This window comes from Barbus barbus (assembly GCF_936440315.1).
Source record: "Barbus barbus genome assembly, chromosome: 16".
Lineage (NCBI taxonomy): Eukaryota > Metazoa > Chordata > Actinopteri > Cypriniformes > Cyprinidae > Barbus > Barbus barbus.
In genome coordinates this window covers 15,972,895-15,993,932 of record NC_136744.1, presented here as the reverse complement: position 1 = coordinate 15,993,932, position 21,038 = coordinate 15,972,895, and the positions used below count along the sequence as shown (strand labels likewise).

General features: G+C 36.7%; 2 protein-coding genes and 1 pseudogene across 8 annotated transcripts in view; 1 reads left to right on the top strand and 2 right to left on the bottom strand.

The window, feature by feature from the left end:
• Positions 1-946: 946 nt before the first annotated feature.
• LOC306882513 (dual specificity protein phosphatase 13A) lies at positions 947-4,210 on the bottom strand. The gene is made up of 3 exons (XM_079437187.1): positions 3,956-4,210; positions 3,546-3,763; positions 947-3,063 (listed from the first exon to the last, which is right to left on the bottom strand). The coding sequence occupies exons 1-3, from the start codon at positions 4,078-4,080 to the stop codon at positions 2,852-2,854; spliced, it is 555 nt and encodes a 184-aa protein (XP_079293313.1). The 5' UTR covers positions 4,081-4,210; the 3' UTR covers positions 947-2,851.
• Positions 4,211-5,408: 1,198 nt separating this feature from the next.
• Positions 5,409-6,205, bottom strand: LOC306882178 (dual specificity protein phosphatase 13A-like; annotated as a pseudogene). Its single transcript has 3 exons — positions 6,084-6,205; positions 5,776-5,993; positions 5,409-5,611 (listed from the first exon to the last, which is right to left on the bottom strand). The product of its transcript is annotated as a dual specificity protein phosphatase 13A-like (transcript).
• Positions 6,206-8,031: 1,826 nt separating this feature from the next.
• slka (STE20-like kinase a) overlaps positions 8,032-21,038 on the top strand; it is a 31,792-nt gene continuing 18,785 nt past the window's right edge. For 4 of the 6 annotated variants that reach the window (XM_079437183.1, XM_079437182.1, XM_079437181.1 and 1 more), the window contains exons 1-5: positions 8,032-9,023; positions 15,272-15,436; positions 17,254-17,302; positions 20,408-20,557; positions 20,950-21,022. In XM_079437183.1, coding sequence (XP_079293309.1) covers positions 8,874-9,023; positions 15,272-15,436; positions 17,254-17,302; positions 20,408-20,557; positions 20,950-21,022 — 587 coding nt within the window. In that variant the 5' untranslated portion in view covers positions 8,032-8,873. The remainder of the gene's footprint in view (positions 9,024-15,271; positions 15,437-17,253; positions 17,303-20,407; positions 20,558-20,949; positions 21,023-21,038) is intronic. The other 2 variants (XM_079437185.1, XM_079437184.1) reach the window with 2 other exon arrangements.

The window sequence follows — 21,038 nt, the reverse complement described above, 5'->3', positions numbered from 1 at the left end:
TTCCTTTTTTTAAAGTCCTTGTCCTAGTGAAATAAAAAAAAAAAATACACTGAAGTGCATTACAGTGACTATGCTTGGCTTTCTTTAATCTTTATTTGGAAAAGCAGTGTATGTCATTTGTATTAAGTGGTCCAAATGTGCCAGTTTCAAATTGCAGTGGTAGATCCAATACATGAATCATTCAGGCTGCTTTTCTTTTGTGGTTTTTAAAAGTCATGGAGACGTCCTGAATTCAAAGTAAACAGTCATACAATAACATATTCTCTACTGTTTAAAAAATTGGGGTCAGTAAGATTTTTTAATACTTTTATTCAGCAAAGATGAATGCATTAAATGTATCAAAAGTGACAGTAAAAACATATAATGTTACAATTTCTGTTTCAAATAAAATTGGATCAGTTTCCACAAACATTAGACAGCACAACTGTTTTCAACATTGATAATAATAAAAAAAAAATTCTTGAGCACCAAATCAGCATATTAGATTGATGTCGGAAGGATCATGTGACACTGAAGACCGGAGTAATGGCTGTTGAAAATTCAGTTCTGCCATCACAAGACTAAATTACATTTTAAAATATATTTCAATAGAAAACAGGTTAACTAATTAAACTGTTTTACTGTATTTTTGATCAAATAAATGCACTTTTGTCGGGCATAACACTTTTTTCAAAAGCATTTAAAAAGGTAAGAATGCATGTTTTTTAGCTCTGCTTTACTATTGCTATTTCTTCAAAGCGGTTTGTTTTTGTCAAAATATATGTTTCTGCTGGGCTGATTTGTTTGTTCTTCTTATCCATGATATCTTAGGCTTGACAGTCTTCCCTGAGAAAACACTGACACAATGTAATCATGTACAGATGCATCTGCTTTCCAGAGCACTTTTGTGACACTAATGTGGTCATCAACGTCACCCCCTCTGTGCCTCTGTTTCTTCCACAGTCAAATCAGGAAATGACTTAGCTTAGCTGAGAATATATACACACACTTGGCTAGCTGCTTGCGTCTGTTCTCCGTTTCTCTTCTCAACTGTTTCCATGATTTATCATCGTCCACTGTATGCCAAGCAGCTAATCAGGAAGCAAAGTAGTGTCTTAATTGAATGTTCTCTGAAAGCGATGTGTGTCTGGGGACTCGTGTTGGTCCTGCTTCCTCTGGCTGCACAGCTGCAGGTCACGCTGTCAGGGTGACGACAGGAAGAGCCAGTCCAGGGGAATTAGTTTCTCTCTTCGAGGTTTGTGGGGGTTAATGCTGTTCTGTTACGGTTTTGTTAGGTCAGGTTATGGGGTCCTTCAAGTACATCTGCATGATGAAATGTCACTGACAAGTGATAAAGGACAGGTTTGAATCTGCAAGCTATTTATCTAGATTTCTTTGAATGTGATTGAACTCAACAAAATAAGCCTGTTTTAATGTAGCATATGAAGGGCAGCATATGAAAAGTAAAAATATATATATATATATTATGGAAGGATACTCAGCATAAAAAAACTGCAAGATTTTATTTAATCTGATTACACTGTTGGAAGAAACCCGTTTGCAAACATTTCAAGGCACAGCACTGCACCCTGCTGGAAACAGAAGCACAAGGGAAAGTAAAGCAAAACTACATGAATAATGCTGTCCTCTAGACAGGGCCATTTACAGTTTATAACTGACACATGCATTTAGCGCTATTATTTACAGTTGGATAAGCATGTGGCTTTTCATCTGTCTTAACATGTGAAAAATCAATGGAAATATATTACATACCATAAACTTTTTTTTTAATTTTAGAAATTACATTGTTGTTCATATTTATTATGAGTATACAAGTACAAAAAAGCAAATCCAAAGAACTTTCACATTTATTTTATTTGAACAAATACATATAAATATTATGTTTATTTGGCACCTTGTTGAAACAACATCTGAATGTGAATCTACTAGTGCAGTTGTTACACTTTCAGAAATACTTAACATAGACAGATATATGTAACAATATTCATCTTGCTCATGGTCAATAGAATCTAATGTGCAATTAAATGTAAGTATAGAGTGCATTAACAAAACTGTGCAATTATACACCACTAAATATCATCCAAGGTAACAAAGGAACTTCTGTGAATCAATGAGCTGAATGAAATGCATTATTCTGCTATTAAAACAAAAAGGTGCACTAAAATCACATCAGCGAGTGCTGCTCAGTCATTTAAACAAGGCTTTTACGATTAAGTCAACAGAAGAGTGTTGTGCTTGGCCCGTATATTTCTCCAAATACGGCTGCCATAAGCAATGTAAAAGCTAATACTGCTCACAGTAAGGGTTTTCTCTGCAGCTGAATAATAAACCACAATTCAATCATTTAATACTGCTTAATTTGGTATTCTATGCTGAATACTGACTCCACTGTTAAATATTATTCGCAGTGTGAGGAGCATGTGGCACTTGTGTGCTGTGGTTCAAAGAGCTGCAACTTGAATATATCATATAGACTTTCTAAAAAAAAAAACACCATTCTCGTTTCCTTCATTTACACTACATTGCACATTAAAGCCACCTATGTTAATATGTCAGATGTATATTAAGTTCAAAATGTCTCAAGTCAGTATTAAAAATTTCATTCAATATTAAAGTGTTTTATAGCTAAATTCTTAAACTTTATTTAATAACCTTGTAAATGTATGGAAAAGTATAAAGTCTATACATACACTAAACCTGCAAGGCACAAGTTTTACTATATGAAACTATATATATATATATATATATCATCAATAATGTAAACATACTAATGGTGGTTACCTCTTTACCTTTTAGTTATATAAAATGAATGAATGTGCATTTGTGTGTTCATGACATTTGTGTTTTTCTATCAGAGAATAGGACACAGCATTCGCTTTCTCTGTAGCTGAATGTCTAAATCCAGGAGAAGACTCAAAAAGTTCCTGTTAGGATAGATTGCTCTTCGCAGTACAACTGTTTGGATGGCAGTGTGGAGAGTAAGACGCTGACGCAGCATAAGGTACGCTAGAACCAGAGTGGCAGACCGACTCATTCCCATGATGCAATGAACAAGCACCTTTCCTATAGATAAAACACATTGTAACTGTCAGTAGCAGACTAATACTATATTTGAAACTAACTACTTCATTTCCTTAAAAATAGATATTATAATGAATATCAGAATGAAGATGAGCAGTTTATTAAGTTCAGAGGAAAATTTAAAGAGGTAAAGAGGAAATGTAACTTTTTTTCAGAGTATTTCAACAACCGAATGAGTTGGGGGGTTTCTAAAATCATGTAAAGTAAAACAAACCTGTTTGTTGTGTAACAATAATTTTAATAATAAGTTCAACAATGTTGATGGAATTGGTGGTCAAATTAGTTTTGAAGTAATGGGTTATTTAGGATAGTGAAAGGTTGCATAAATACTTATTAACTAGTCTAGGCTGTTTATATAAATCACTGTTTTAGTTTCAAAGACTTCAAAATTCAGTGCATTTATTTTAGATTCCCTCGTTTTGTATTTTTGCATTAAATTAATATCATTGACTGTGGTCACTTACCGTTCTTCTTCCTCAAGGCTTTGTGGATGAAATCAGAAGCCGGTTTAAAGTATACACTAAGATCAAATGATGAAGAGTCTTCTGCTGGGATGCCATAATACACAATTGTATTGCCGTAATAAATCTGGTCTCCAATGCTGCCTTGCTTGGAATGAGCAGCATTTAAGACATGAGTGATGCCCATTTTCTTCAAAGCATTTCTATTTTGAGCAATGGCCCTATAGAAAAAGTGAAATATTTATGTAATGAAACAGGGCAACTACTCTGGCAGTCATTAAAAGTGATTTTGAATCGAGTTCACTAGAAGGATGCACAGTGTAAGTAGGCTACGATAGACGTTGCTTGCATGCTATAAATCTTTAAATAACACCACATTATCAGTTATATTATATATAGTAGGCTATACTTACACGTTTCCTATGTACAAGTTCGGCCAGACCTCGTCGACTGGATTTAGATCAAGTTTACATGTGTCCAGAATATTCTCTAACTCCTTAATAGCCAGGAGTCCGTGTTTATTTTTCTGAGCTGTCATTATTATGAATTGACCCAGATCAGACTATTATGCCCGTGAAGATACCTTTCTGCTGTTTTCCCGAGGCTTCAGTATACATAACGGGTTTGGCACACCGTGATCCACACAAACAGGTGGTCTTTATGACGCTGCTCGGTCACCCGACACCATTGAGCATCTCAGAGCTCCGCTGATGATAGACGTCTGCGCGTACAACACATCTTGTTTCTGTGCCGTGCAATGTTTACCTCCTCCAGGGGGCGCCTGGTGGCTCAGAGAGTCAAAAACATCACTTGAGTCGCATTAAAATCTTCGGATGTTTTTATCGGTACTGGAAATATTTTTACGCGACAAAATAGCCTATGATATGTTAAATATATGACAGCATATGCAGATACATTACGACATTAGCCTACTATTATTAAAGAAAATGTCTGGGTCAGTAATCACAAATGACTCTGATTGGTCCATCCTGACTAGCGCGGAAAAAAATAACAGGCACCACATGCGTGTTTGTGCTACATCGTCATCGGTTTAAGCCTATATAATAACATTGAAAACTTTCATATTCACTGAATTGACTATATATTGTAAAGCATTCACATTTGTTAATGATTATTTACACACTTCGTACCCCGGCTATTTTAAGATATAATTCATGTTGATTTCCATTCTAGCTTGTTCCATTTCTGTGGTAGGACATTGTGGTCTGTTCCACAAATTAAGTTTAGAGATGATTCATCCGATGACGAGAGAACAGGACAATAAGTGACAATTGTGTTGCGTGAACATCAGTGAACATTTGGAGTATTGTACTGCATTGTGGAACAAAGAGGGAAACAGAGTAACAGTGTTTGCTGATCAGCATGGTTTGAATACATTTGCATTTAGTTCAGTTCAAGATTTAAATACTTGAAAGATTCATGTCCTTAATCGTTTTCGGACAATTTATGTTTTGATAAATTATATAAAAGATATAAAGACTTTAACTTGTGCTCAATGTTGTGAGGTATTCTGTAATTAAATAGGCTACTGTTTATTAATTATCAAATCATAATAAAATCAACAAATAAATAAATCATTAATTTATTAGTTAAATGAAAAATGAACATTTACAGAGCCCAAAAATGACCCCTTCATTGACCATATATAGAATTGCTTTGGAATTCTTACACATTGAATTAAGTTTAACAGAAGTATGACACGAAGCTGTTATTATAAATAAGAGAAAATGTTTATAATCAAGTAAATGATAGTTGTTGATCAGCAGTAGGCATACTGTTCAAATGTTATTAGATGGTATTTTTAATTTACAGATTTCTGAATTGCATACTTGTTTAAAACTACATTTACTTTGACTGCGCCTTGTAGTTTAATTCATTGTTGAGCATTATCAACTGCTTCAGAAATCCTCAGTTTGGAAAGATCCATCTTCTTTTTTTCACTTTCAAGATGGCATCCACCAGAGAGTAATTGCAATATATCATTAGGTAAGCTAAGACCAGAGCAGCTGAACGGCTCACTCCCACAGCACAATGCACAAACACTTTAGCTGTTGAAAAAATATGCTTCAATACTTTATCTATTCTATATTATTAACTGATAAATACATTTTGAAAAATCAAAAATTAAAATGAATTTAATCCTTACAAGTGTTGTTCATGTCTAAAAATATCATACTGTTTTTAAAATGCTTAAATTATGTTTTTTACATACCACCTGTTGTGCTGAGAGCATCATGAATGTAGTGTGCTGAAGGGTAGAAAAATTGTGAAATATCAAATGTAGGCAGGTCATTTACCGGCACGCCATAGTACTTTACGGCTGTTCCATAAAAATCATCACTTCCTTTGCAACACATTTTACCATGTGCAGCATTCAAAACATGAGTTATACCCAGTCTCCACAGGCCATATCTGTCGTGAGACATGTACCTGTATATGAAAGAATGACATAATAAAGGGTGATTGTTTTCTTTTAATCAACACCTAAGAAGAAGAGAAGTCCCACATAAATGCACTTACATGTCTCCCAGAAACAAATTAGGCCACACTTCATCGACATGGTTACAGGATAGCTGACCCCCATGTAAAATATCCTCCAGCTCAGAGGGACTTTCAGACAACATTCGATCCACGTTCTCCATTTTCAGGAATAACAGAAGAGCAGTGGCTTTATGAGTAGGCTACATGAGTGACATTTCCAGGTGTGACACTTTTGCATTACCCTGCTTACCCCAGTAGATGTCAGTGTATGTAACAAGCATGCCCTTGCCCCTTACCCAAGTATTGTCTAGGGGTGCTTCTCAATTCTTATTTGTGCATCCTCGTTTCCTTTCCTTGCGTCCTTTCCTCGCATCTTAGCTCCACCCCTTCAGGATACGAGGGAAGGATGCACATAAAAGACGCGAGGATGGAGGAATTGAATCAAGTGAAATGATATATCCTCGCTCCCTTTAGCATCACTTTAGAGCGTCATCAGCTGCGCAAAATGGATCTGCCCTTATGTTGTTAAAGTTTTTTTTTTTTAAGACTTTCAAAATAAACATTAATAAAGCAAGATGCCCTGTTGAAATATATGACATGTATGGTTTATTTAAATTGCAAAGGTAAAATATAAATTCAAAATTATTACAACAGATGAGAAGGGGGAGGAGAATTTACACGTGCGTCAGGTTTTTCGATGAAAAAGACTTCCGCATAGGATACACCTGTGTATCCTCGCTCATAGCTCCTTTGGAAGGCTCCTCACTCCTCGTTCCTCGCCTCCTCACGGTGCAATTAGAGAATTGAGATGTCCTTCAAGATGGCTAAGCTCGATCGGTTTCCGGGTCATAGGATGGAGGACGGAGGAGTGAGGAAGCGAGGAGGGATATTGAGAAGCACCCTAGGTGTGCCTTTATGCAGTAAATTGTCAATGAACCAAAAGTGTGTGACTGGTTTTTTTTTTGCTTTCAAATATTAATTATTTAACGAGTTTATGAGTGCGGGCTGTGAAGGAACAATATCAAGGTTACTTTGAAAATGTAATAGGTTGGAGATGGTTACGCTAATTAAAATCTAATAAGTAGTGTAACGATTTAAATTACTTAAAAGTAATTTAACTGATTACATTTGATTACTTTTTAATTACTTTTATAAACATGTAACTGTTAATCTTTTTTGAAACATGTAAACCAGGCAGGGTTAACATTACAGTACTAAACACTGATTACTGTCAGACTTTCAAAATCCGTCATCACTTGAATTAGGATTATAGCCTAACGATTTAATTTAAAGCACAGCCATAAAATCAGATTTACTTTGAGTTTGTTGAGTTAGCTGAGCTTAAATACAGATTAAAAATCACAACAAGACGGTTTAATAGCTATGATACTGTATTTGAAATCAAATCTTTGCAGACATGAAACACTGGCATCTAACAATGGCTTGGAAAAAACTATTCATCTTAAAAATAAATATACATCAACCCAAATAGGAAATAAAACAGTTATCGAATAAACATGTGTCCAAAATTCCTGAAAAATTGGTGTCTCATATGTTAGAGCAGTCAATGCAATTTATGAAAGATATCAATTAAATCTGTATGTGGGTGTATGTGAAAAAAAAAAATCAGATGTAACCCCTTTGTAATCGTTAACATTTTCATAAGTAGCCTAACTATAATTTAATTACACTTTTTTCTCAGTAACTGTAACTGATTACAATTAAATTGATTTTGTAATTAAATTACGTAATTTAGTTATATGTAACTAGTTACTCCCCATCAGTGGTTGGACCTATGATACTGAACGGATATGCCCTTTCATTGAACGAGTCTCCTCTGTGTTGAGTCTGAACGAGATTCGGGGCGGAACTTCGCTGAACGATGAGTTCATCAACAAACTGAATGAACTGAAGTGTCGTTTCTGAACGAAAATCTAAATTTCTGATCTAAATTGAGTGATTCGAGAGAGTCGATTCAGTGGACTGAACTATTGGTTGCAGTCTGTCAGAACGCTACACGCTCAGCACCAACTGCGCCTGCGTCAGACTTTCCTCAGCAGAGCGCGCGCCTACCGTGTCCAAACGCTCTTGCTTCGAGCTTTCCCGCAACATTCTCGAGAAGTTAGTCACGAGAGACCAGTGCGACCGTTTATTGAGGCGCGACAAACGTCCTTCTTAACACCGTGAGCAGCGTCCACTGACCTGCTGGTGTGCTGTGGTTTGTTTTATCGGAACAGTTTTGGTTGGCTAAGCTGTAAAACACACCCCTCCTGTGAGGAGTAGACTGAGCTCAGACAGGAGTTTGGTCATCAGCATCCGCTCCGCATTTTTACGGTGTGCTAGCTAACTTACTTATCCGCCTCCACCCTTATGGATTTTACTGTACCTTATCTTTTTTAAACGACATATTTGAATACTCGATGCTTGTCTGACTGGGAAGCTGTATTTTTTATTAGACGGGTGAGGTAAATACAGATGATCACACACATGTAGCCGTTGTGAAGCTAGCTGAGGAAGTGGACTGTTACTTTTCCATCCCTGTATGGTGGAAGGAGTCGCTCGCCTTGATGATTCACTGTTATGGAGACGCGAAATGCCACATAAAGGCTGATCTCTGCCTCTTCCAGAGAGACTAATATCTTCACCATCATTCACGGGTTTACTGTCTACAACTGTATAACGTTAGTTAAATGAGTTAGCCGGGGATCGGTCACCCACAGCTAGCCCATTAGCCAACTCCCCAAGTGATTCGTTTAGTACAGTATTAACAGTTTATGTCGTGTCAGTCTTTTTTTATTTACCGATTGTCATTTAGATTGCCTTTAGAAAATGTCCTTTTTCAATTTTCGGAAGATATTTAAGCTGGGCACGGAGAAGAAGAAGAAACAGTATGAGCACGTTCACAGAGACATTAACCCAGAGGAGATTTGGGAGATCGTGGGAGAACTTGGGGATGGAGCCTTTGGTAAAGTCTACAAGGTAAATAACAACAGTAGGTGACTGTGTCACCTGAGTGTATTTGTATTTTTCTCTAGCTCTACTGATTAATCTTAAAACTACACTCCAAAATGTAAATTGTAATTATTTACCTTTGTCTTTTCAAACCTGTATGACTTTGTTTTTTTTATCAGGGGAACACATAAGGAGATGTTGTGAAGGACTGACAGCACCAGTATCCATTCAGTTGCATCTCTTTTCCATGCAATGATAGTGAATGGTGACTGGGAGTCATTCTGACTAACATCTAATGTAGTGTTCCATAGATTTCAATTTAATGGTGAACCACCCCATTAACTGATTCCAGGTCTGTTCTAATGGTTCATTACTATGTGATGTTATTCTGACCAGCATTGACACCTTTATTTCTTTAAAACAGGGTAACAAATTTCTTTATTTCTATCGGCCTGTTTCTTGCACATTGTGGTGCATATAATCAGACTGACAAAATGAGACCTGAAAGGTCATTTGAGTTCAGAGATACAATTGTACACATTTAAAGGGATTGTTCACCCAAAAATGAAAATTCACAAAAGAATATATTTTGAAGAATGTTGGTAACTAGTGGAAAAAATACTATGGAAGTCAATGGGGACCACACATTCTTTGGTTAGCATTATTCAAAATATCTTTTATAATATAATTTTGTGTTTTAACAGAAGCAAGAAACTCAGAACAGGTTTGGAACAACTTGAGGGTGACTAAATGAGGGCAGTAGAGAAGTGAAGGATATGATAACTTCATACAATGCATATGTTAAACCTAATGACATTACTGACTTAACTGAACATGAATTAGTTAGACAACAAGAGAATCAAACTTAACATTATCTTTGTTTTCTCATATACTTAGTTCATGTCTATTTTTTTGGTGTTGTAGGACCAGTTGTAGTTTAACCTCACACAATTCACACCATTAGTTTAACCTCACACAATTCAATTTCACACCACTCCTGTCATTCCCTGCTTCAGGCTTTAATCTGGTTGATAATGTTTCCATACTGCTCCCGTTTATGGAATGCATTGTGTTTCTGACACCATAAGTTCAATTCAAGTTTATTTGTATAGCGCTTTTTACGATACAAATCGTTGCAAAGCAGCTCTACAGGAATTTAAGTTTCCACAATATATTTATATATTGCAGAACCTTAATATATTTAACTTATGGCAAAATTTGGTAATTCTGTATGTTGTCTGAGCGTTGGCATCCTCTAGCCGCTGCATTTTGGACTATCTGTAGCTTGTTTATTGAAGATGCAGGACAACCAGCTAGCAGTGCATTACAATAGTCCAGTCTAGAGGTCATGAATGCAGGAACTAGCTTTTCTGCATCAGAAACAGGTAGCATGTTTCGAAGCTTGGCAATGTTTCTAAGATGGAAGAATGCTGTTTTTGTAACATGGGAAATATGATTTTCAAAGTTAAAGTTGGTGTCTAATATAACACCCAGATTTTTGACTTTAGAGGACGTAACAGTGCGTCCGTCTAGTTGTAAATTGTAATCCAAGAGATTCTGTGTACTGTTTTTTGGTCCAATAAGTAATATCTCAGTCTTATCTGAATTTAATAGGAGGAAATTATTGGTCATCCAATCTTTTACATTTTTTACACAATCTATTAGCTTAGTTTAGAAGTTTCATCTGGTCTTGTTGAGATATATAGTTGAGTAAGTTGGGTGTGTCATACTAAATATATTGTACAAATGTATCTTGAGGTATCGTTTAGTGACAGGCTCGATATGCTGTCAGATTAGTCGTTGTTTAAAGACTAAGCTAATTTGATGCTTTTTATACAAAACTTTTTGTGAAATATAATCAGTGGCTTCAGTTTATGGACATCTATTACAAATTAGTGAGGAAAAATGAGTCATCTTCTTCTGTACATGAATGAATGTGTTGATCTAGAGAGTGAATCAGCAGTGTCTTCTTGCCTCAGTTTAGCAGCCATGCAGTGATGCTAGTGATACTTGTGTGGTTTATCAGAGGTTCACTACAGTTTCCTTATTTTTTTATTATTTTTATTTTGTTTGTCTTAGTAATCATAAATCCGAATGCAATAACACTCCCCTGAAACAACTTTCCTTGCCCAGTGACATCACTTAGGCCATGCTGGCTATTGTGTTTAGTCAGTATTAAGCATACCTTAAGCTTTGTTTGACTGATATATGACCTGAATTAGTCTTTTGGTTTTATTGACCAGTCTTTCATCTTTCTTAAAACAATGAGATGGGTTTGCCATTGAATTGTCAGTGTGTATTCGTATCTCTACTATTACAATACAGTTACGACAGTTATTTACTCTTCTGATGAAGTATGAGTGTGACCCACCTAGACTCTCGCTGGTTGTGTGGAACAAAAATGGAAACCAAATGAACCCTTCTTTGTGGTTGTTTCAAATATACAGATGCTGTGTTAATTTCCTGTTGGTCTGAGGGTAGAAACAGGTGAACGCAGTGCAAATTGAAATATATAGAGAGAAGACTTCGTTACAGTACACTCTGACCCACTCGCACACTTCACTCTACACTTGACCCTTTCCTTTCTCTGTCTGCTCCTCTGTATTTTCGGGTAGCTGTAAACACTAAGAGCTTGATCCCAGAATAGAAACAGTGTTTCTTGGCATAGATGGAAAGAGTTTGAATGGAATAACACGTTACACCCGCCATTAGTCATTTCCTCTTTGAATAGAATATTCTGGAACGGTTAGCTAATGCAAACACTTAACACAACTGAGGAGTTTAATTGGTTTTGTATTGTAGCTCATAGGGATGACCTCAAAGTAGAGGTGTGCGATATGACTATTTTTGATCGTGGACGATAAAAATGTCTCCACGATCTGCTTTTGAATAAATATCGTAGTATCGTGCTACAGCACACATTCTGTCAAATACAGTTCTGGTCTCCGTCTCTATGTACTGTACAACACGACATACAGCAGTAGAGTTACTCTGACAGGACACTGCACTTATTCACGATCGCAAAAGTACATTATTTACACACAAGCCTTGCTGGTTAAATGTTTCATTGGTGCACTGGTCTGACGTGCGCTTTTTCTGAGCGGATACACCTGAAGCACATGCACTAAAAAGCCTGTCTAACAGCGCCTGATTACTCAACTAAGTTATCTTTTGCGCTAATACTGTCAAAACACACAAGGTTTACATACAGACTGAGTTGGTTATCTCTAAAATGAAAGTAAATAGTTGAGAGAGAAACGGATGCGTGCCTGTATATTAGATGCGTGCAGGACTTAAAGGGACAGGACACTAAACATGCTGTCGACTGTCATTAAAGGGATAGTTCACCCTAAAATTTAATTTCTGTCATTATTTACTCACTCACATGTTGTCCCAAACCTCTATTAATTTCTTGTGCTGAACCCAAAATAAGATATTTTGAAGAAGGAGGGTAACCAAACAGTTGCTGGTCCACACTGACTTTGATGGTAGGAAAGAAAAATCCTATGGAAGTCACTGAGGACCAGCAACTGATTGGTTTTCCACCTTCTTCAAAATAGCATTTATGTTCAGCAGAAGAAAGAAACGCATTCAGGTTTAAAACAACTTTTGAGTAAATGATGGTATAAAAATAAAACATTATGACAGAATTGACAGACAGATGACAGAATATTTATTTTGGGGGGAACTATTCATTTAACGTTAACAAAACGCAAAGAGAAAAATCACTCACTATTCTTGACTGAAAAACTTTAATACAGTTGCTTTAGGAATCAGTCTATCTAGTGTTTTATTTTTATATTTGTTCATTCAATTTCATTGAATGCTCTGCTAAATACACCTATTGTACCTGAAAATAAAGCACTGTTTGTTTTATTTGTATATTATGTGTATTTGTAATGTGTATCTTTGTTCTTATTTTTTAATAAGAAAGATAAAATAATGACAAAGATTTTTATCTTTGCCCACTTTGGCCTAAATATCTGCCATGTCTTTTTTTTTTTGTTACCTTGAAAGGCTTTGTCTTTCTAGTTTGGATGTAATGCTCAGACAACTTGTGAAACCAAAATAGTAAAACCAACATTACAAAGAATCGTGACAAAATCGTGAATCGTGATATTTCAAAAAACAATTGTGATATAATTTTTTTTCCATATCGCCCACCCCTACCTCAAAGCTTCGTGGAGATATGTATTTCCTCAAACAGCCTCTGGCACGCCTCTAGATGAGGTAACCCTGTCTTGTTTCCTTTTTTTTTTCTTCTGCTTTTTTGAAGAATAGATGGTGTTGCTGATGTGTGTCAGTTGCAGGTTACAGGGAAGGGCTAATCTTTTACAAGACGTTTCCGTTTTTTTGTTATCATAGATATACATATCTCATGTTCTTTATTCCATGAATTTCATAACATGGTTACAAATAATGATGTCTGTTGTCTTATTGTTCAAACACAGAGTATGTAACAAATGAATCTGTTAGAAAGGCCAGTGTGCTTTGATGGTTATAGGTTTCATTCTGAATGTCTCTCCTGTTAGAGTAAAGCTGTGAATAAGTGCTTTTGTAATGAAGTAGGTCAAAGGCAATAGACTAATCTCAGGGTACATTCAGGAATTTGTTTCTCTCTGTCATTTTAGCTCTAAATTACAGGTTGTACACCCAAGTTCCTTCTTTTTATTTATAGTTTTATTTGATATTCCTTTTACCATAAAGTGATACTGAGATGCCCTATCATGCCATTAATACAAAGCAACATATATCAGACAGTTCAGAGGTCAAGTTAACAGTGTATTTTATTTGTAAAAATCCAATCTATGAAGCTGCACCTCATATTAGATGATAGGATGGAATAGGTCATCTGACTGACTGGCCAAATTTCCCCATTGGTCTCTGACCATCATGGCCTCCTAATCATCCCCTTACACTGATTGGCTTCATCACTCCGTCTCCTCTCCGCCAGTAAGCTGGTGTGTGGTGGGCGTTCTGGCACACTATGGCTGCCATCGCATCATCCAGATGGATGCTGCACACTGGTGGTGGACGAGGAGACACCACCCCTCACAATGTAGAGCGCTTTGAGTGCTTAGAAAAGCAGAAAAGCGCTATATAAATGTAATGAATTATTATTATTATTATTGACATGTAAAGAGTCTAATAACAGATTGTTTTGTTCAATCTCATGATTAGAAGCAGGTAAATGTTGCTACAATAATAGACTGGCATTCACCTTCACAAACTTTTTTAAATCTAGAGTTTAGTATCTCATGTGAGGTGCTCATTGTCTTCAAGGACATGGCTTTGTTTCCTGGCAGACTAATGAAGACTGCCACACACCAGGCTCCCAGAAACCTGGTAGAAGTCAGCCAATCAGATTTAGACTTTGCAGGAGCGTTTCCAGTTAGTGTGCCATATGCATCAAATGTTTAGCGAATGCTATATGGGCAGTCTGAGGCTGAGACCAGAGAAATTGAGCTTCAAATTATTGATTGTGCCCGATTGGTTGCTAGTGTGCAGAGGCACATTATAGCAGTGGTGAGGCCAGAAATTTTAGAGTGGACCTTGTTGAAATAGGGATGACCTCAGAGCCTTCTCTCAAACTAAAGTACATAATTTTGCAATACATGAGAGAAAAATAGGGATTCAGAGTTCTCTCATGTAAAAAACAAAAACAAATTTAGAGCAGTTCTAGATTGAAATAAGCCCAAACACCATAACACAGTCACAGTGTGTAAATTCATTTGGGTTGTGATGATAACGCTGTGTTTTCCGATGTCATTTGAAAACGTTGAGAAATTCAACCAATAGAATCTGGATCTCCGGTGTTGTGGGTGGGTGTAATGAGTAGGGACAATAAGTAAAGACCAATCGGTGGCTGTTGCACTTGGATTGGATTTATCACTCAGCTCTTGCATTTACCATTCGGCACAGAATAGATGCACACAACTGATAGATCAGCACTCATCCACCATAATATTATTATTTTTTACTTATACTTATACTTAAATACATTGGGTGGACTGGCCGTCAATCTGAGTGGACCAGTGCCACGCTGGCGCTTGTGTAGCATCGCCACTGCATCATCGATATGTGACTTGCAATGACACTAACCGTTATTACAGCTCAGATGAAAATTTGTTAAAGAATGAAGAAAAAGCCCCTGTCACTTACATTAAAGTGCTGCAAGAGCTGCTGTTTGAATACCAGGCCCGTACAGCATCATAGAACACATTGTATGCTTTTGCTACCTGTTGAATCTTTCCCACTGGTTGCTTTTATCACAGGCTCAGAACAAACAGACCAGGATCCTGGCTGCAGCTAAAGTGATCGATACCAAAACAGAAGAGGAGCTGGAGGACTACATGGTGGAGATCGACATCCTCGCCTCCTGTGACCATCAGTACATAGTCAAACTGCTGGATGCTTTCTATTATGAGAGCAAACTATGGGTGAGTGACTCTTCTCAGGAGGGGTTTGGTTGTTCAGCTGTACTGCAGCCAGACACACATGCACACACTGACCTCTGTAGGAGGAGTAGGAGTGAGAGCACACTTCACTCTCGCCTTACTCATCAAAGAGTAGCACTATGCTGTTGGTTAAAAGTGTTTGTACACAAATCATGTCTTACGCGCTTACAGCCTATTAAAGAAGCATAATGTTCATTCTGGGCTTTGTAACAAGTTTGAAACTCCATAAGTTTTGAATGTTGTATTTTTACTTATATTTTTTATTTAAATTTTATAAAAAAAAATTAAATCAAGCTAACAATCTTTCACAATGAAATCTTATGTATTATGATCCCAAGTCCATCCCCATATAATTTGTTTTCTCAGTAACGTTCAAAAACACATCACAGGATTTCTTTAACAATTCATAAACCTGCTGATTTCATGTTTCATAATTTAATACTGAATAATGACAATGGCAAGGCTTAACAGCTCCATATTAGTCTACAATATTACCTCTCTATTCATCCCTGTCTAAAGAGTGTCAGTGGATCCTATTTTTCTACCATAGAGCTCCCAGGATAATTATGGCAGAATGGTTTCATATGATCCTCCCCTCTGTGGTTGGCATGTAGAAGGATAATGGCCTATTTCAAATGACCAGAGAAAGTGCTCATGAATTAATTAGATGCAAGTCCAGTCTGCTTAGCCTGGCTGCTAATCAAGAGATATGAATACATAGCTCATAGCAGCACAAGCATGCTGCTTAATGCGTAGAGAGATCGTTCCTACACTCAGTGTCAGCTGTGTAAAATATTCATAGAAAGCAGCCTAAAATCTGCACAGCAGTCAGTTGTTTGTCATAACTCTCTAGCCTCCTGTCAGTGTTCATAGTTAATTCAGACACCGTATGAGTTAACATTATATGGAAGAGCTGAAGCTCTCCAGCGTAGTGAAGAGGTGTGTCTAATAAACTGTAAGTTGCCTGGGTTTGTGATGAGATTGCGAATTTGACTGACTGTGTAATTCACCGTCATCTATGTCGACTCTTCTCTCATTGGTGATAGCATAGTATAAGGTTTGTATTGATTTTCCTGCAGCACCTGTTATCTTAGGTGGTATATTAATGACCAGCTGCTGTGGTCAGCGTAATATGGTGTTCACTTACATAATGCTTTTATCATTTCAGTCAGGGTTTTAAGTTTCAATCCCATTATCCAATATACTAAAAAATAAGTGAATGCTTGGGTAATCTAATAAAACTAGTAATTGGGTTAGCAATTACACAAAATGATCTCATCTCATCGTGGGTTGTTCTAATGACACCTGAGAGGGGCATTAACAAAGACCTCTGAACAGGTTTGTAAGGGAAGTCATTAGTGCTTTGAATGGAAGCCAGAAGAAACTAATAATATGCCCATAATGTACCCAAATATTGTGCAGTACCGTTTACATTGTGGTAGATATATTAACGCACCTATTAATGTATAGGACGGCTAAAGTTTTGTACATGTGGGAGCGATAACAAAACAAGGAGGAATTAAAAAATATACAGCGTATATCCTCCCAAAAACAGTGGTGTGCACAGGGAGTGCTAGGGGCTTGTGTCCCTGCCCCTTTAATTGACGATGCTAAAGTGCCCTTTCGGTCCGCTCTTTGTGCCCCCAGAACGTGATTTCTACCAAGAGGGTTAAACACCCACCCAACCAAACCAATCATATGCTTGTAATCAAAGTAAACTCTGCATTGCACACTGTGTAATCGGTGTCATTCTTAGTTCATTCATCTTCTGGATCTCTTTCTTTCACCCCCTTCTTTAGATTCTCATTGAGTTTTGTGCTGGAGGAGCAGTGGACGCTGTGATGTTAGGTAAGTTTTATGGTCTTTGCAGTGGCGTAATGTAACGAAGTAATAATACTTTGTTACAGTACTTAAGTATTTTTTGGGAGTATCTGTACTATACTTCAGTTTATTATTATTATTTCAGCCTACTTTTGTTTTTACTCCACTACATTTCCTAATTAAAATGTATACTTTTACTCCGATACATTTCCCCGAAGCATATTCGTTACTACAAAATAGTAAGACGTCATCACAGACTGCAGGAAAGCAGGTTTGACGAATCAGTGGTCTGGTGCTTGCAAGTTAGACTCCTAAAAATACCTTTGCTCGTGTGCAAACAAAAGCGCACACAACTGCGGATAATTTAATTTTTCCAGTTAAAGTCGAGGCTGGGGTGCGCGATATACAGTATATCTTCTGTGATAATATGGTAAGTGTTGTTGTGATGTGCGATCTGACATTATCGAGTAGGCTATATCACTAAATCACACACACGTTGATTTATTAGTCTATTAATACTCAAAATTTCAGACATTCTAAATTGTAGACTGCAAAAATGCTTCTGTATGCTTTTTATTTTTATATAATTTAATATAGTTAACTTAATCTATATCACACAAAGAGTACCGTTTTTCTGCAGATATCAGCATGAACACATTTAATAATCATTTTATACAAGTTCAGTAAAGCAATAAGTGACTTGCATTTTAGACATAATATTGCTTGTTTTTGCTCAATTTTGCCAACGAAAATGGTTCAACAAAGATCACTGCACTGTTTTGCGTCTCAGCAATGGACGGTGTTTACTTATTGACTGAATGAGCTTTTTGGACGAATCGGTTGATAAAAATGATTCAGTGATGCACTCATTAACAGAGTCAAATGCTTTGTTCCTGAATGAATCATCTGCTTGAATGAATCAATCACTCATTTAACATTTAACAGTCACTTGCTGCCACCTACTGGCAGTTTTAATTTCACATTTCGACAATTGTTTTCATGTTTTAAATTGTTTTATATATCAGTATTCAACATTTTATGTTATATATGTTTTATATATCAGTTTAACGTTTTAGGCCTATTTATGCATCTGTAACTGTAGTTTAAATGCATCCATGTCCCCTCTGAGATGCATTAAATGGTGTAAATACATCTAAATGCTGTTTCAGATGCAGATTCCAGAAATGTTTTCCTATGTTGGAATGAAAGACACCGGATGAAGTGCTTCTTATTCTTACCCAAAAATACAAAATGGAAGAAAGAGTTAAAAAATGAACATAACCTTGCTACTCAAGTGGTGTATGAACATTTTTATAGATACATTTTGCATTTACTTGTACTTTTACTTTCAATACTTAAGTACGTTTAAGATTAAAAAAATAATTTTATACATATTTTGGACTGACGTGTAAAAATATATATATTTTTTTTGAAGTGACGTATTTTTGATATAAGTATAGGTTTAAACCAAATGCTGTACCATGGATTATACCCCACAAGGAGTCTAACCGCCCCGGATCTCGTGGGAAATCCGCGCTGAGAAAGTCCTCTAGCGGCCGCGCGTCATGATTAGCGTCTGCGTGTTTACATCCTAACAGATGGCATCTAGCGTTTCTTGTCTTAGCCTTTGTAAGCGCTTTCAGTAGCTGTGGTCTACTAAAAGACTCAAAGGCCTCAGGGCTAAAGTGGATAGAAAAAAGAAGCGGGTCTTGAGGAAGTTTAATTCGTCCACAGGCATCTTCCCATTCTTTTCTCCTCTTCTTATCGCTAGGAAAGCAGTGAAGTCTTAGATTGCTTCTCTTGTTGCCCTTCGACTGAAAATTACAACCAAAAGCCACACAATGTGGTATCATATCAGTATTTTATTTTCTGAGTTGTGTTGCGGTAAAAAGCACCAGTAGCTCACCGAGTGCAACCATTTGACATCATCGACGCAGAATGTACCGTGCGCACAAAATAATGGCGCCCCCCATAGTCCAAAAGTGATGTTGATTTTTTTTAAATAACATAGATTTTCATGGGTTTTCTACTACATATTTAAATAAGAGACATAATTTACGTTATATTAAACTATACATGTCTTAATACCCGGGGATCCCTTTAAGACTTTTATGCAAGTAATATTCTAAACGGTGACTTCAACTTCTGCCAAAGTAATTTTCTGGTAAGATATCTGTACTTTTACTTAAGTATGTCTTTCAGGTACTTTATACACAGCTGGGTCTTTGTTTAATTGAAGGAAATAGGCACTGTGGTCGTCTGAGTCTGTTCTACTGTGCGATGATGTTCCATTCCTCCAGACCTCACTGGCACACCAGCACGATGTGCTCATTTTTGCCACTGGACTGGACCATATAATTATCAAAGTCAGATTTCAAGGAGTGGTTAGGCTCTGTTTAAAGCTACTCAGCCTTTTTCTGTGTTGGTTGGAAGCGTTGTTGAAATGTCCCCACACGCATCAGATCTTTTCAGTGACATGCCATATCAGCAAATTTTTCATGGCTCTCAGTGGTATTAATTCAGCCAAAACAATGCATAAATGTCTAACAAATAGTCACATTTCCCCTCTTTTTGTACAGTGTCGTCTGTACTATTTACAAAAACTGTTTCCAATCACAAATTTCATCACCGTAGTTGATGGAAAAGCCATTTCACAATTGTAAACAATGTCCTGTAAGAATAAAACCTCTCTTTCTTATGACTGTTTAGTCTGCTGTGATGAAAATCTGGCCTCTTCTACATTTAGCCTATCAGAGAGGTGTTGCTGTGGGAGGTGTTGGGGTGAGGAGGTGTTCTTATGATAGAAATGCTTTTGTTGACTCATTGTTTGTGCTGTTATGACTCCCTCTGTTGCCTTCTGTCTGTTCTGTGAGGGCCTATCCCAGCAGCGCTGCTGTAATAAAGACCTGTTCACATTGCTTCAGTCAAAATGGAGCAGTGTGCTCTACCTAGCCAATAACAACAACGGAGAATGTTTATTAATATGAGCCATTGCCCTTTGTCACTGTTACATTGTAGTTTATTTGGCTGGTTTAACTTAAATACACATCGTGGCAAATAAAAAGAGCTGATAAAGTGTGTTTGCTTAGCGGTGACTCTGTTTACAGCCATTTTGCGTGTGTGTGTCTGTAGAGCTGGAGCGGCCATTGACAGAGCCTCAGATCCGGGTTGTGTGTAAACAGTCACTGGAGGCACTGGTTTACCTCCATGAGAATAAGATTATACACCGGGACCTGAAAGCTGGAAATATTCTCTTTACCTCAGATGGAGATGTCAAATTGGGTAATATCCTCATAAAGTTTACCTAAAAAATGTTTCTTTTAAATGTAATTAATTATTTATTTAACAATGTAATTTGTATATATATTTTCAAGTTATTCATGTATTATGTTTATAATTTCAATTTATTTAGTTGTATTTATTTATAAATTGTTCCAGTTTTCTTTTTCAAAAATCTTATCCAGTAACCTTAAAAATCTGGAAAGGTCATGGAAATGTCCTTTGGTAAAAAGTTTCAGAAATGTGTCTTTAGCAGTTAATCTGTGCGAATATAAACTGAAATGGGTTTATTTTAGCTTTTAAGTTTACTTATTGATTAAAATCATGTCTCTTTTTTGCATATTGTTGTCAGCCATACTGTGTGTCTCTTAATTTTGATTAATGTTTCTTCTCAGCTGACTTTGGAGTGTCTGCAAAGAATACAAAAACCCTTCAGAGAAGAGACTCTTTCATTGGAACACCGTACTGGTTAGTCACTCAGTTT

Excerpts from the sequence above, each read along its gene's own strand:
- LOC306882513 (XM_079437187.1), bottom strand. The coding sequence starts at position 4,080 with ATGACAGCTCAGAAAAATAAACACGGACTCCTGGCTATTAAGGAGTTA. Across the intron at positions 3,764-3,955 it reads AACTTGTACATAGGAAACGT|GGCCATTGCTCAAAATAGAA; the intron begins GTAAGTATAGCC and ends CTTTTTCTATAG. Across the intron at positions 3,064-3,545 it reads AGCCTTGAGGAAGAAGAACG|GAAAGGTGCTTGTTCATTGC; the intron begins GTAAGTGACCAC and ends TTTTATCTATAG.